The sequence below is a fragment of the Arabidopsis thaliana genome, chromosome 2 (assembly GCF_000001735.4).
Source record: "Arabidopsis thaliana chromosome 2, partial sequence".
NCBI classification, from domain to species: Eukaryota; Viridiplantae; Streptophyta; class Magnoliopsida; order Brassicales; family Brassicaceae; genus Arabidopsis; species Arabidopsis thaliana.
The window spans coordinates 8277312-8293466 of record NC_003071.7 but is presented as its reverse complement, the minus strand read 5'-3'; the positions used below and the strand labels follow the sequence as shown (position 1 = coordinate 8293466).

Sequence of the window (16155 nt, the reverse complement as noted above, 5' to 3'; positions counted from 1 at the left end):
GCATTTAACCAAACTAGCACCCAATTCGTATTATGAATGAAGTCTAACGTCTTGACTAGTTAATATGGTCGGACATATGATGATTATACAAATTGGAAAATAATGTGTACCCAAATTCTTGTTTTTATTTGTGGGTCAAGATATACTTTATTTTTAAAACACCTCTTGAATTCTTATAGAAATGTTTTTAGTCAAGATAAAAACTTTAATCAAAATGGTGGAATCAATACAACAATAAAAGAAAAAAAAATGTATTTAAAAGATCATGTTTAGCTAAAGAATGACAACCACGTTACAAAATCGTTTTGAGATGAGTGAAAATTCGCTTCCTTAAATCTTTTAGGTAATCTACAATAATATATCCCTAATATATTATACGTATGTTTTCGTCTTTTCGATCTCAATATCTTTTGAATTTTGATAGCTAAAGAATGAACAACTACGTTCTACGTTACAACACCGTTTTGACATAAATGAAATTCGTGTACTTCAAATCTTTTAGCCCACAATAATTTTTTTTATCCCACAATAATATGTTGTCATATCTTTTGATTCGCCGTAAATGATCTTCTAAAACCTTTTGCTAACCTAAAATACACCCTCTGCTTTTTTTTTTTTGCTTTTTTTTATGTATTTTTTTAATGTTTTTGGAATTTTTTTTTGTTTTAAAATAGATGAGGTTTTCAATTTTTAATGCAAAATTAAATATATTTTTTTAATTATTTTAACAATTTATATTCTACAGATTGTTTTCATACTGGTTAAATCTTGTTTAAGTAGATAATTAATAGTACTATAATTAAAAATAATAATAATAATAATTCGTGATTGGTGTGTGAAAACTTTAAACATCACATACAATTTTTAAAAAGAAGTATTACAAAAAGAACTTTAAAACAAATACGATTTTTTTTGCTCTTTCTCTCTCTTTCTCCCCCTATATAAGCATCAAAGGGTTTATCATAAGCTAAACAAATTTGCTCTTACACATCGGATCATAAGCTAAACAAGCAAACATGTTTTAAATACCGTCAGATTATCTAACGTAAGCCTTAATCCAACGGTCCAAGTTCAATCTCTTACAAAGTCGCATAGTCTCTAAGCCACCAGATTCCTCTCCCCTCCGATATCGAAGAATAGTTTTAAGTTTTAATAAAATCTCCGGTCCCCGTCGCCGGCGTCATCGGAAGACGAATTCGTATCTTAGAACTGTAATTTCGTACTCGGCACAGTACAAACTTTGCCGGAGTAGAGTGAGATTACGATTGTGCTCACGTAACACATTCTTTTTAGACCCTAACTAAAACTCGCCGCCGCCGTTCGCCGACTCTGTTACCGGTTCGTTTGCTCGATCTTGAACTTTGCTTGAATAACAAATGCGTGTTTGCGCCATTTATAATCATCTGTTCTATATTCATGGTCGCTGAATCAATGTTTTGATCACTATGCTTAGTTTCGATTTTGAGGTTTAAGCTTTCTCTGCAGAAACTTCTGTAGTTCAGAGGAGATACGTCATTTGATTCTTTTATTGTTACTTGATCTTAGTGAAGTTTCTATAGATGCTGATGGAAATGATAAATGTTAATTTGAATCAACCAAAGAATGTTATTGTATCTGCAAACGCTAATACTTGTGGAGATTATGACAGATAAGAAGGTGAAGTGATGGATTCTGATGCTAGTGCCAAGGAGAATACACAAGATCTTTCTGACTACAAGGGAATGATAGAAACTGGTGGTGAAGGCAGTGTTAGAGATGAGCTACAAGAACCAGGTTTGATGGTGAAGCAGAGAGAAGTTAAAGGAGTTGAAGCAAGTTATGCAGTTAAATGTGCTAATACTACAGTGAAGAGAAAGATGGATCAACATAAAGAGGCAATGTTGGGAAAGAAACGAAATAGGCAGACTAGGTTTCTTAATTTGGAAGATGTTAAGCAAGCAGGTACTGTTAATACATCTACACCTAGGAGACAGAACTTTGCACAGGCTGTCCCTACACGCTCCAGTGCAGTTAATCCACCTGCTGAGCATGGAGGAGAAAGCCAAAGCCAAAGCCATCAAAATCTAAAATCAGTTGATTTTCCTTCTACTGGCGGTATACATTCAGAATCTGCTGAACAGAAGACCGAAAGTAATGGGGAATCATATTCAGGTTTACTTGGTAAACCTAGGAGGCTCAACAGGGATGAAGAACCTTCTGCTGAAGGGATGGGAACATCTGTATCAAGGCAGGCTTCTTGGAAGCAGCCGGCTAATATACGGCAGCCCAAGAGCGGTCATTCATCTAGTAGAAAAGTATCTTACAGCCAAAGATCTTTCAAGAAGCCAGCCACAAGTAGTACCCAATATCAGGATACATCTGTGGAACGTCTTATTCGAGAGGTGACCAACGAAAAGTTCTGGCGTCATCCTGGTATGATAATTATTACATTACTACCTATGGAACATCTTCTTGAATATGCCTTATTTTTCTAGAAGGAATTGAATCTTAATTTACGGTAGAAACTTTTATGTGAGTAAAATTTACTGCTTCTAAAGTCATGACTCTGGAGAATCATATAGTCAAAAGACATGTAAGCTGCAACGAATATATCGTACTGTTAAAGTAGATTGGAGAATTCTAGTGACTTTGGTGATCGACTTGTTCTTGTTTTGTTCCTTGCTTAAAGATCTCAGATAGATTTTAATAGAAATTTCATTATGTTGTGGCATATATGTCCCTATCTATTTCCACCATTGTTATTGTTGCTAACCTCTTAAGGCATTGAACATAAAGTCTAGCTTTGCAACTAGAACTGGTTCCTGGTAGTAATTATTTATCAGGCTGACACTCTGGTCCAAACTATATTGGGGTTAAAAATCTCCTCAGCCTAGACGATGCAATATCTAAAAGCTGAATGGTATATCGGAGAAAAGTGAATATCGAGTATTCGTTCACTTTTTGATTTTTATGTTTTCCGTCCTTCTTTAGGCTTTATAGAGTAGGATATTTGGCATGCATGGAAGATGATGGCTGATTTTTTCCAAACAAATATTTTCTTCCTTTTTAGCTCATTGTGTATTCTTTCGCCCATTTTGTTTGATTTACAAGTGGTATAAATTTTCTTGTCTATCAGAGGATACCGAACTCCGAAGTGTACCTGAGCGGTTTGAATCTATGGAGGAATATGTCAGAGTTTTTGAACCCTTACTTTTTGAGGAATGCCGGGCACAACTTTACAGTACATGGGTTGAACTGGCTGAGGCTAATACATATGTGAAAGTTCGAATAAAATCCATCGAAAGAAGAGAGAGAGGTAACTGGCCCTAGATCTTGTTCACATGTGTAAGCATGCATAGACACTTTGTGCATTGTTAAACAGTTTATTGGACTTTGTTTCTTCTCCTTGTTTCTGAAAGTTTTCTTGTAAACTCACAGTTTATCTAGGAAAATGATTTTGCCCTTGATTCACGATCTTATAACTTAAGCAGTTTACCAGGTCTCTTGATTAGGGTCCTCGTTTTGCTTGTCATTATGTTCTCTATTAGGTTTGAGTTGTGGAGACTGGTTTCTTATATCTCTTTGGATTGACAACCTTATTTGATACCTTTTTATGTCTGGCCGTCTGAGAAACACTTCCAAGTTTCTGTTAAGTTACTTGACTGCTAGTCTTTGTTTATGTATTTAGGATGGTATGATGTAATACTTAACTCCTTAAATGGCTGTAAATGGGCTTTCAAGGAGGGAGATGTTGCAGTTCTTTCAACTCCACTGCCTGAATCAGGTGCGTTTGGAGATCATTGATGTCTGGTTGTTTCTATATTGCTAGCTTCTGTGCATTTTGTATAATTTTTCTCTTCTTTATGCTAAGATGAAGACCATGAGGATGCTGGACGTGTCGCTGGTACAGTTAGGAGACATATACCAGTTGATACCCGTGACCCTCGTGGAGCTACTCTACATTTCTATGTTGGAAATTCTGGTGGCACTGGCAGGTAGGTTCATATATTGTATGTTCATTCTTTATCTGTTGATACTCTGTCTGAGTTTTTATCCTTTCTTCTATTTTTCACAAACTATCAGAAATTGAAAGCAAATATTTATAGTCTCTCATCTCTTCTCCATGTATTTGCATGGAACATTTATTTTGGCAGCAAGATTGATGATAGTCATATTTTACGGAAGCTTAAACCTCAGGATATCTGGCATCTAACAGTGCTTGGTTCACTTGCAACCACACAGAGGGAATATGTTGCACTTCATGCGTTTTCTCGACTTAACCCACAGGTTGGTTTTTGTTTATTCTCCTACAGATCTCCTATAGGTGCTTTAAAATATGCTGATGTTGGTGAAACTTAATGTCTTTTTTAGATGCAAAATGCCATTCTCAACCCCAGTCCGGAGCAGTTTCCTAGTTACGAGGAGCAAACCCCTGCAACGCCTGATTGTTTCACTACTAGCTTTGTTGACCATTTACATAGAAGCTTTAATGCTCCGCAGCTGGCTGCAATCCACTGGGCGGCCATGCATACTGCAGCTGGTACTAGTAGTGGGGTGAAGAAGCAAGAACCATGGCCATTCACTCTTGTTCAGGGTCCGCCAGGAACAGGCAAGACACACACTGTTTGGGGAATGTTGAATGTTATCCATTTGGTTCAGTATCAACAATATTACACTTCGTTGCTGAAGAAATTAGCACCTGAAACCTATAATCAAGCTAATGAGTGCAGCAGTTCAGATAATATTTTGTCAGGCTCTATTGATGAAGTCCTACAAAACATGGACCACAATCTCTTCCGCACCCTGCCCAAACTCTGTGCTAAACCAAGGATGCTTGTTTGTGCTCCTTCGAATGCTGCAACTGATGAACTTCTTTCACGTGTCCTCGACCGTGGTTTTATTGATGGGGAGATGAGGGTATATCGTCCCGATGTTGCTCGAGTCGGTGTTGATTCTCAATCGCGAGCTGCTCAAGCAGTTTCTGTGGAGCGAAGAAGTGATCAGCTATTAGCTATATCCCGCGACGAGATTCTACGACACATGCGTAACCTCAGACTACAAGAAACACAGATTTCTCAAAATATAGCTGGACTTAAAAGGGAACTTAATGCTGCAGCTTTTGCTACACGTTCTCAGGGATCTGTTGGAGTTGATCCTGAAGTCCTTATTTCAAGAGACCAGAAAAGAGATGCATTGTTACAGCACCTTGCTGCGGTGGTTGAAGCCAGAGATAAAGTACTTGTTGAAATATCTCGCCTTCTTATTGTGGAGGGAAAGTTTCGTGCTGGTAACAATTTTAATCTTGAGGAAGCACGAGCGAGTCTTGAGGCAAGTTTTGCAAATGAGGCTGAAATTGTTTTTACCACTGTATCAAGCAGTGGTCGTAAACTGTTTTCTCGTCTTACCCATGGCTTCGATATGGTTGTCATTGACGAGGCTGCCCAAGCTAGTGAGGTTGGAGTTCTTCCTCCCCTTGCTCTTGGTGCTGCGCGATGTGTACTTGTCGGTGATCCTCAGCAGCTTCCTGCGACAGTGATTAGCAAGGCTGCTGGAACTCTTTTATATAGTAGAAGTCTCTTTGAAAGGTTTCAGCTAGCAGGCTGTCCGACTTTGTTATTGACTGTTCAATACAGAATGCATCCTCAAATTCGAGATTTTCCTTCAAGGTACTTCTACCAAGGACGCCTCAAAGACAGTGAAAGTATATCCAGCGCTCCTGATGAGATTTACTATAAAGATCCTGTTCTTAGGCCTTACCTTTTCTTCAATATCAGCCATGGGCGGGAGTCTCATAGAGGTGGATCTGTATCTTACGAGAATGTTGATGAAGCTCGATTCTGTGTTGGGGTGTACATGCATCTTCAGAAAACTCTGAAGTCGTTGGGTGCGGGTAAAGTCTCTGTGGGAGTAATAACCCCGTACAAACTGCAGCTGAAATGCCTTAAGCACGAGTTTGGCAATGCTTTGGGCCAAGATGAACTGAAAGAGATTTATATTAATACAGTAGACGCGTTTCAGGGTCAAGAACGTGATGTTATAATCATGTCATGTGTGCGTGCTTCGGGTCATGGGGTTGGCTTTGTTTCAGATATCCGGCGGATGAATGTTGCTCTTACCCGTGCGAGAAGAGCTCTGTGGGTATGGTTTCTCTCTATCTCTCTGCTCGCACACATTTTGTTTGATATTATATGTTGATGGGTTTTTTCAACAACTTTTTACTTGAATAGGTGATGGGAAATGCATCTGCTCTGATGAAGTCTGAGGATTGGGCAGCGTTGATCTCTGACGCGAGAGGCAGAAACTGTTTTATGGAAATGGACTCTCTTCCCCTGGATTTCCCAATCCCTAAAGTATCTAGTTATAATCCCATGGCACCTAATAATGGGTTAATAACATCGAAGCTGTACCCTTCAGACGCACCGATCATAGGCCTGCACACCAAATTACGTTGAAGCTGTATTGGAAATGCTGAGATATGCACAAAATGACGTTGAACGAACTTGTTGATAATACCCACGATGTGAAGACTCTCAAGACGGTTTTGTCCCAGGACATGTACTGGATTTTGCTTCTCTCTTCCAGATTATTTTTTGTTGTCATGAAGGAGAAGAAGATAATGATCAGCAATGCTGTGAAATAGGGAATTTAAAGTTCAGAGTATAAATGAAAACAGGTCTTAGAAGATTTGTTAGTTTTCTTCACACTTCCATATTAGTATCATCATATAGCACAACTCGCATTGTGTTAGCATCTTGTATATAATCCTTTATCATCTCATATTTTAATCTGCTTCATTATAAAACTCACTTTCTTTGTTTTTTGGTGTGATCAGTGTTCTTTTATCTCATCGATCAATGAAAAATCATATTATCTTAAGTCATTAGATCATGTCCTACCTTGGTTTCTACTCCTCCAGCTACTTGGGAAACGAAAGGACAGCTTATGGATGGTAATTGGTAACACTAACTTTGATCCAAGGTCTGTTTCAACTGCTTGGTTTGTTTGATTTTAAGACTCTTAAGATCAAAGTTCAAAATACTTTAGGAATTGCAATACATAAAGTACTAAAAAAAAATCACTAGCATTGTCTTTATGAATAACACAGTTGCTTAATCTAATAAACTGCCTTTGCTGGAACATTTTGTTTTTTATTTCGGCATTCACGGAATGAGACTAAACGTAATGTGAATAGATGGATGCATCAAGAGTTTAAGTTATTCAATCAATCTCCATCAAGCACTCACATGGTGATGGTGGTGGTGGTGGTGATGATGATGGCGGTGGCTGCATAACTCTTTTGCATAACTCCTGCAACAGCTTTTACCACTGTGACGCTTCGCTCTGTCCCTACATTTTGATGCGCAAGCCTCTGGAATCTTCACTTTGCAACAGGTCTCTACCTTGACGGCTCTGTGTGAGCTCTCACAATGCTCATCCTTCTTCACTTCCAAGCCTGATACCACCAAGCTAGCAGGCTTCTCATGACAGGTTTGTGTCACTTCTTCTTTGTCCACACAACAACCCGTGGAACAATTCGTGCTCTCTGTCTCTTCCTCTGAAACCAGAGTGATTTCTCCGGTTTGTATTTCCTCGCCGCAGCAACCAGACTTGCAATGTTCTTCTTTCTTTATCTCCAGACGACATTGCTCCTTCACTTCACCTTCTGTGTTTCCACAACAAACCAGCTTGGCATCACAACAGAAACCAGTTTCCATGTCCAAACCTTCCTTCTCCACCAACACAGAATGCTTCTTCTCATCGAAGCTTTGTTTCACTGTTCCCTCGTTCACACAACATCCCGAGGAGCAATCTTGATCATCTGTCTCTTCCTCCGAAGCAAGAGTTATTTCCCCGGTTTGTTTTTCATCGCTGCAGCCCTTCTCATGGCAGCTTTGTTTCACTGTCCCCATGTTCTCGCTGCCAGACTTGCAGTTTCCTTCATCTTTAATCAGCACTCCTTTCTCCAGGTAAGGTGTGTTCTCACTAGAAAGCAGCAAACCTGTCTCCTTAACCTTTTCTTTACTGTCACAACAGCTTGTTTTGCAGGTTTCCTTTGTCTGCAACTCGATCTCCACATGCGTTAATGCATGACCAATAATCTGCACCGGGACAACAATGTCTTCAGCTTGCTTCTTCTTCTCGCAATGACCAGACTTGCAGTCTCCAACACTCTCCACCTGCTGTTTGGGTTTCTCACAACAGCTCTTTGCCACTACTTCCTTCCCTTTCTCATTTTTGCTAGCACAACAACCTGAACCACCTTTCATTTTCAGGTCATGTTTGACATGACTAGACTTCTTACATGAGCTCAATGAAACCATATCTCCCTCTGATTTCCTAGTTTTCTCACTGCAACAGCCATCTTTCACAAGCGGCTTCACTTTTTCTTCCTTCTTATCGCCACAACAACCAGGGTGAGAATGATCAGAACTGGTTTTACTACTTGGTTTCATCATCACAACATTCTCTTGATTTTTCTTATCTCCACAACAGCTTGATTTGCATTGACCATTCCCGCTCTTTGTTAACAAGCCTGCTTCTAAGTCCACAACATAATCATCATCGCCTTCAAGTTTCCTACCATTCAACTTAGATGTAGAAGCCCTGTAACACTTTTTGTTCCCAATCTTTTTCTTCTCTCGCAGCAGCAACATACTATTGAAAATCACAAGCAGACAAGTCCCTACATCAACAAGAACCGCAGCCCAAATCAAAGGATGACCAGCAAATGCCAAAGCGAGTATTCCTGCTTTTAAAATGATCGATAGACACACGTTTTCAACAACTTTGCGTCGTGCTCTTCTCGCTAGCTTCACCGCTTGTGGTATCCTTCTTATATCATTAGACATCAGAATAATATTACCAGTTTGTGTTGCAAGAGCAGAGCCAGAAATTCCCATGGAGATACCAATATCAGCTGTAGCTAAAGCTGGTGCATCATTCACACCGTCCCCTACCATTGCGGTTGGTCCCTCTTTCTTAAACTCTTGTATGATTCTGGACTTATCTTCTGGAAGAAGATCTCCATGTACAACATCTAAAACATTCCCTAGCTGTTTCATAAAACATTTCAAGGTACTATTAAACAACGTCTTCGCTTAAGAGAGTGATTAAAAATATGGTTTATATTAGTCTCACCTGTTCTTGAGCATGCATTGCCGCGGCTTGATTATCTCCCGTTAGCATTGCGGTTTTGATTCCTAGAGATTTCAGTTCTGCCATTGCTTGAGAAACACCAGATCTACAAGCATCAGAAAGATTGAAAAATCCAGCTAGTCTTTCACCTACATAGACGTATCCAACAGTCTTCCCGCCTTTGGTATCAACTTCAATCTCTGGAACTGTAAAGAAAGAACAATCAAGTGCTCAGACTAAAGAATACCAAGACCTCAAAACATTCTGTTGAGCTTTATATTACAAGTACCTGTTGAACAACCAGCTCGAGAAGCTATCTTTTTGTTCCCAATGAAGATATCGTTACCATCAATCTTCCCGTAGATTCCTTCACCTGGAAAGTTCTGGTAATCCTCAACCTCTTCAGGCCTAGGCTCAACAGAAACAGATTTTGCATAATCCACGATTGTTGCTGCCATTGGATGACTTGATTTGCTTTCAACACTTGATACCCTGAAACATTATATAACAAGAAAGTCTCAGTCATAAGTTATCTCAGCAAACTTGTTATGGTCAGTACACAAGTTTTTTTTTTACCAGTAAAGCAAGCTGCGTAGGTTTATATCTCTAGAGAGTGACTTGAAATCTATGACAATGAACTCTCCTCTTGTAATAGTCCCAGTTTTATCGAAAGCAACAATCTTGATCTTTGAGAGTGTGTCAAGATAATCAGCACTTTTGATCAGAAGCCCTGAAGTTGCCGCTTTAGTAAGTGCACAGAAAGTAGCAACTGGTGTAGAGAGGATAAGACCACAGGGACAACCACTGACTAACACAACTAATGCTAGGTGGAACCAATGTTTAAGGTTGTGGACCTTCATTATAACCGGGACAATGGCAACGCAAGCTGATACTAAGATGATTGCTGAAACAAAACAAGAAACACAGAGGTCTCAAAATTACTCGAATCAAAAACATAAAGAAATTCTGGTTATGTCTTTGCTTACCTGGAGTATAGTACTGAGAACATTTGTCTATTAGTCTCTGAGATTTGGTTTTACTGCTCTGAGCTTCTTCTACTAGCTTAGCCATTTTCGCAACCACACAATCACCCGCTAAAGAAGTTGTTTTCACACATATGTAACCTGCAAAAAAAACACCAAGAAAGACCAAAAGAATGAAAGATACAACAAAAATGTATAAAGCTTGAAGCTCTTAAAATAGGATTACATACCATTTAGATTAATGGTTCCAGCCCAAACGGTAGAATCTCTCTGTTTAGGCACAGGAAATGCTTCGCCCGTTAAGGTTTTCTCGTCTACCTCACAGTTTCCATCCACCACAATTCCATCAATTGGTATGGTTTCACCAGCTTTAACTGCTACAACTGTATCAACCTTAACCTCATCTACTTCAACTTCTTCACCAGTCTCTGCTATTATAGCCTTTTGTGGAGCTAAGCTCATCAGAGACTGCATTACCGAGGTCGCCTGAGATATTACATTTGCAATAATCATTACGTTAATAAACCATTCTAGTTTCAACTTCAAAATCATTTATAAAAATAGCAAGAGATTTCACAATTGTTATAGATGGTGATTATTAGCCTAATAATATTAGGACACAAACCTTGTAGCTAGCTCTTGTTTCGAGCCAGTCGGATATGGTGAATAGGAACACAACTGCTGCTGCCTCCATGAAATCTTGCATTGCAAGTGTTGCAATCACTGTATTGAAGAAATTGGATCATTATCAGTTTAAACCTAAAACATTGTATCACCTCTCAGTGTAAAATATTTTGTTTTTAGAAAATCAAAGAAAGCTTAAAGTAACACTATAACATCTACCAAGCGAAATAAAAAAAAATCAAAAAAAAAAAAAAACTTGGATTCACATGACTTTGTATGGTTTCTTGTTAATTATGTCTACTAAACAGAAATTCCAACTAAAACTAATTCCATAGCTCCATAATAGTTCCAAGTTCTGAATTAATTTCTTCATTTTTGATGATATTTTAAATTATTATATGCACTTTTTTGTTTTCTTTTAATGAGTTGAAGGTTCTTTTTCCATTTTCCATTTTCAATCAAAAACCTATGCTTAGCGTTTTTCTATCTATGGCACGTAATTGTAATTGTTTTAGAAAAAATCATCAAAAGATATCACACTATGATTTTTGAGACTTCCTACAAATCTCAAAATTTAGTCTGATTTCTGGTATGAAATTACTCTGATTTTATATAAAAAGATTGACATCTTAATTGCACCCAAGGAAAATAAAACTGATTTTTATTTTCTTGCCTACGATATAGACAATATAACTATTTTCCTTGAACAAAATATTTAATTATTTTCTCTACTCTTTAGATGGTTTTAATTTGAAATTATGTATGTTCCTATAAATAATCGTACTAGTAGAAATGAACGAAAATGTATATTTTTATAAACAGAAAAGAGAAAGGCGTCTTTCTTTTTCCCGTATTTTGAAATGCACCTTTTGTTTTTGCATTATCTTCCACACCAACTTTCAAGTTTATATCACATGTTCACTTTTCCTATATCCTAAGAACATTTTGATTTTTTCCTATAAACTATAACTCAAATTTGCATTGCTTACGGCAAAAATATAAAGTTGTTTTAGTTTTCCTCTATAACCTATAACTCAAATAAACTCTACAATATAACAAACATATCAAACTGCTACACGTATTTAATTTTTCCTATATTGGAGTTCAGTAAAATAAGTTGAGCATAATACAATATTTTTCTTAATACCTATTCTTTAGTAGTTTTCCCATATGAATTTATCTAAAAATGTTATGAACAAAATAAAGGAAACTTTTCTAAAAGGTTTCGTGGAGTGTTGGGTTTGTAGGAAAGCAGTATGTAAGCTTTTTTAAAATACCGAAAAAGGGATAGAGACTCGATCACAAGTTTTAAGAAATTATATATATTAATAGTTTTACCTTAACCACAATTTGCTAAGTTTTCAAATCTTAGATAAGTAACAATATTATTTCTAGTTGTTACATCGATCACGGATAACCCATAAACTAACAAATTATTATAGAACACATCATTCTTAAGTCACGGAGTAATATAGAGAAATAATGTTAGATGCTAATAATGAATACTAAAAAAAAAAGTGGTATAACGACAGCATAAAGAAAAGAGGAGAAAGTGGTATTACCGGTTATTATGACCAATATGTTGATGTCGATCCTAGGCCTTTTAATGGAAGCAAAGGCTTTGGCAAGAATCGGATAGATACCGGCGGCAACTGCTGCCACGGCGAGCCAACGTAAAGGCGAGTAGACAAACTTTAGGAAGGATAGGAGGAGAAGTAAGCCGGAAACTACGGCGAAAGGGCTCGGCCATTTGTTCTTGAAGCTAGTTTCTCCGTTTACCCTCACGTTTGCTTCTAACCTAGCTTCGTTTAGTGCCTTAGCTGCAACACAATGTTTTTCAGAATTAAATCATTAATTAACAAAGGTGGAAGAAGATTTATTAAAATATATTTGCAAGTGAGGAAAATGACAAATATTAGCCAATTTTTATAAATTCAAACCTTAAAAACTAGTAAATAATAAACTGAAAATAGTGTATTTTCTTAATGATGAAAATAGTGTTATTATTTAATTTTTTCTGATTTTTTATTTGATTATTTTTAACTTTCAATGTCTAATATAGAATATGTTTTCTGTCAAATAAAAATTATAAAATATTGTTACGTAACGAGTATGATGCACTACCAATTAAATATTCATATCAAAAGATTTGGTAAAGTATCACGACAGGCTTTTTCTAACAACCTTTATTCTATTATGTATTATCTATATATGATTTCGGAATTAAATTCTATATATGATGTCAATTAAATATATTATTTATTTGGTTACACACGTATCATGCGTTATATGCATGTATTAGGTTAGCTATAATATGCAAAAAAAACAAAATGTGGTAAAGGTTTTATGATATGCAAAATTTAGAATTTATAAAAACATGTGATCGTTGTATTATTGCCGTTATTATATCATTATGCGTTTCTATAAAAGTTACCATTTTTAATTTGTTGGTTTACTAGATACAGTTTGAAAAAAAACTAGACGAACCTTATTCACAATCTTTGGTTATACTAACTGAACGTGTTTCATGGGATTAATAAAACAAAAAAAATAGTAACGGTTTATCCTATTTTGTTGTAGGCGAAAAAACTGTTAATTTTAATATTGACCTTTAGCTCCTAGGTTAAAAACACAACCATTTACCCCACTTTATCAGTACATAAATATCAAAGCAAAGCAATTAAGAAAAAATTACTTTGGTAAAACAGAATTGGATCTAAACTAGTTTTCTTAAGAAGAAATGATTTGGGAAAGCAAATTAAATTTGAGTGGTAGAATATTAAATATTTTCAGTTGAAGTGACTTGTTGGATCACATATATTTGACTAATTAAAATATCAAACCATGACGCAAAACCACTAATTTATAAATAGAAATAAGATGAAGTGAGCTTTTCGTGTAATATAAAATAATTATTTATGCTTTTTAATTATTATTTTTTGACTGAGTAAAATTAAAAATTAGAGAAATATTAAATAACTATTTATTTATAATGATTTACCAATTTTTTTTTTTAAAAAAATCTTTATTATCACAAAGAAAAAAAAGATTTACCAATTTGGAAGGGAGAGATGAGGAGACTGTCGTGAACAACAATCACGGTTCTCGAGGGAACGATGACGGAATATTCTTTAACGCCGTCAAGTGACTTGAGAATATTCTCGATTATAGGAACTTCCGATGTACAACAGATTCCGAGAACATCGAAGTAACTCTTTTGCAACTTCTTCACTTTCTTTTTCTCTTCTTCTTTGTTTTGTAACGCCATTTTCTGTAAAACGTAAATCAAAACAACAAATTATATTGATTTATAGGCTTTTTGGTTATACTTTAAGACTGTTTTGCGGAGGAAAAAAAACAAGAAAGCAAAAACTTTTTTAGTTATCATTATCATGAAACAGTTCAAAACCTTTTTTTTTTTTTTAAGAAGAAACTTTCGGTATGGGTCTTGTATTTTCTTATTGAAAATGTTTACTTTTAAGAAAAAATAATGTTGAGATCAAGCCAAAAAATATCTTCACTCTCTTTTTTTTCCTAAAGAAAAATCTTCACCCTCTCATTGCTTACTTGTGTTAAGTGGAAGAAGACGAATCAGCTTTTACTTATTATTTGGATTCTATACGCATAAAAAAATGATTTTGAAGGGATAAATTTGGCGTAACAAGAAAATGAAAACACGAGAAATGCAAGAGAAGAGTTAGCGTCTTGTTATAGATCATCACTTATCATGAAATCTGTGTGAATTAAGAAGAGAGACAAAAATACCGGAGAAGAGAGGAGAGCTAGTAGCAAAAGGAAGAAGCCGATGCGAAAAAACTGGTTTGGTGCGATCAGATAAAGGTTGAGAGAAGTGTTAGGAACATAGAGAAGTCAAGAAATGGGAGTTGTTGCTTATATAGGCAGATAAGTAAGAATGTTAGATGCAAGATGATTGGTTAGTTTTCTTTAACATTTTAGTAATTATCAGATTTTTTATAAATATATTTAGGGATAATGATCGATCTCTATTAAAAATTATAGAGTAATTCGAAAAGCTTCAAATTATTAAATCATGTTTTCCAAAACTACCACAAAAATTCAAAATTATTAAAAATACCACAAATCTAGTAGGTGTATAAGGTTGTTGAAAGTTTAATAAGGGGGGTACCAAATGATTTTAGAACCATTACTAAATTTTTGAAACCTTTATTAAACCATTTTTTCTTTGATTAAGGTTTTATGGGGTTTTAAGTTATTTTTTTACCACGTAAATCTCGTAGGCTATCTTTTTAGTTATTTGTTTCCGGTTCCTATCTTCAAGATTCAGTTCCTATATTTTATGAAACGTTTTACTCAAACGTCCAGCAAATTTTTTTATATACAAATTGTCATAACTCGTATGTATAATATTTAAATCAATTTTTATGCATGACTTTATTTTGGAAAAGTCGATCTTAATTAGTCTTGAAACCAAGTTAATTCAAGGTAGGATGCTCGATTATAATTAGCTCATAACAAATACGGCAGTTTTCTTAAAATTGTTTTGAAGGAAAAGTATTGAGATTACAAAACATTATTAGTTTGAAAGTAGGGCGGGACTAAAACTGGTCCGATACGTCACGAGTTTAGGCACATTAGTATATAGCATATCTAAGAATCTGAATAATTATATTATGATTAATAGTTCTTGCTAGGTTTTAAGTTGATTGGACGAAACAAATGGTCAAAGGGGGATTTTATCTCGTGAGGAAGAGACACGAAATCAAAGTTATAAAAAATTTAGTGGAAACCCCCAAAAGTGGAATGTCACGAAAATGGAATCCATGTGTGATTCCTCATCTCATTGTTTTCTTTATTATTGTTTTTAGTACGATTTTCTTAGTTTATCATTCTAAATAATTAACTACAAATTCTTTTAACGCAACGCACCAATGTCGTCTACTTTCGTAGCTTATCTCTTAATATCTACCTATATCTTTTATACTTTCTAATAAAATCTCACATGTTTGCATAGTATAACTTATAGTTATACTCTAGGAGAAAGAGATAGAGTAAAGACGTATGCGGCTTAAATGATAAACCACTAAATTAAATAAATAAATGACATAAAGTTATACTAGAATGCATTAAGAATCAGTGAATACAAGCCATAACCTATTACAAGAGAAAGTTGGAGACATTATTTTTATAATAAAATAAATGATTTTTACTCTTTTCAGTATCGTATATTGTAGAAATCCATCAACCAAAAATAGACGTCGTGGTCCACAAACAGTCCCAGCCAAATCGTTACAAAAAATATAGATAATATGACCGCATCTTTATAGTGTATACTGCGAAAAAGAATATGATAACAAATAAAGCAAAACTCTTGATGGTTAGTGAGGCTGCTAAAAACATTTATAAACGTTGTTGCCTAAAGCATTCGCTTGTTGGGCTTTTTACCCATGGGTCG

At 35.7% G+C, this 16155-nt stretch overlaps 2 protein-coding genes and 1 long non-coding RNA gene across 5 annotated transcripts; 1 reads left to right on the top strand and 2 right to left on the bottom strand.

Annotated features, from left to right (window-relative positions):
* Positions 1 to 968: 968 nt before the first annotated feature.
* On the top strand, positions 969 to 6842 carry AT2G19120 (P-loop containing nucleoside triphosphate hydrolases superfamily protein). The gene is made up of 8 exons (NM_127469.3): positions 969 to 1338; positions 1649 to 2412; positions 3116 to 3295; positions 3668 to 3763; positions 3851 to 3974; positions 4134 to 4266; positions 4351 to 6117; positions 6207 to 6842. Exons 2-8 carry the CDS (start codon positions 1665 to 1667, stop codon positions 6429 to 6431), a joined length of 3273 nt encoding a protein of 1090 aa, NP_179502.1. The 5' UTR covers positions 969 to 1338; positions 1649 to 1664; the 3' UTR covers positions 6432 to 6842.
* A 63-nt stretch (positions 6843 to 6905) lies between these two features.
* Positions 6906 to 14678, bottom strand: HMA4 (heavy metal atpase 4). Of its 3 annotated transcripts, none has more exons than NM_001335622.1 (10): positions 14289 to 14678; positions 13776 to 13992; positions 12284 to 12541; positions 10723 to 10820; positions 10328 to 10583; positions 10101 to 10238; positions 9691 to 10018; positions 9404 to 9606; positions 9118 to 9320; positions 6906 to 9032 (listed from the first exon to the last, which is right to left on the bottom strand). In NM_001335622.1, exons 2-10 carry the CDS (start codon positions 13987 to 13989, stop codon positions 7212 to 7214), a joined length of 3519 nt encoding a protein of 1172 aa, NP_001324425.1. In that variant the 5' UTR covers positions 13990 to 13992; positions 14289 to 14678; the 3' UTR covers positions 6906 to 7211. The 3 variants fall into 3 exon arrangements, with proteins under 3 accessions (NP_001324425.1, NP_179501.1, NP_001318247.1); NM_127468.5 differs by having other exon boundaries at positions 14487 to 14678; NM_001335621.1 differs by lacking the exon at positions 14289 to 14678 and having other exon boundaries at positions 7022 to 9032; positions 13776 to 14030.
* Positions 14679 to 15204: 526 nt separating this feature from the next.
* On the bottom strand, positions 15205 to 15443 carry AT2G07115. Its single transcript, NR_140191.1, has one exon. It is a non-coding gene; the product is annotated as an other RNA (long non-coding RNA).
* Positions 15444 to 16155: the final 712 nt, after the last annotated feature.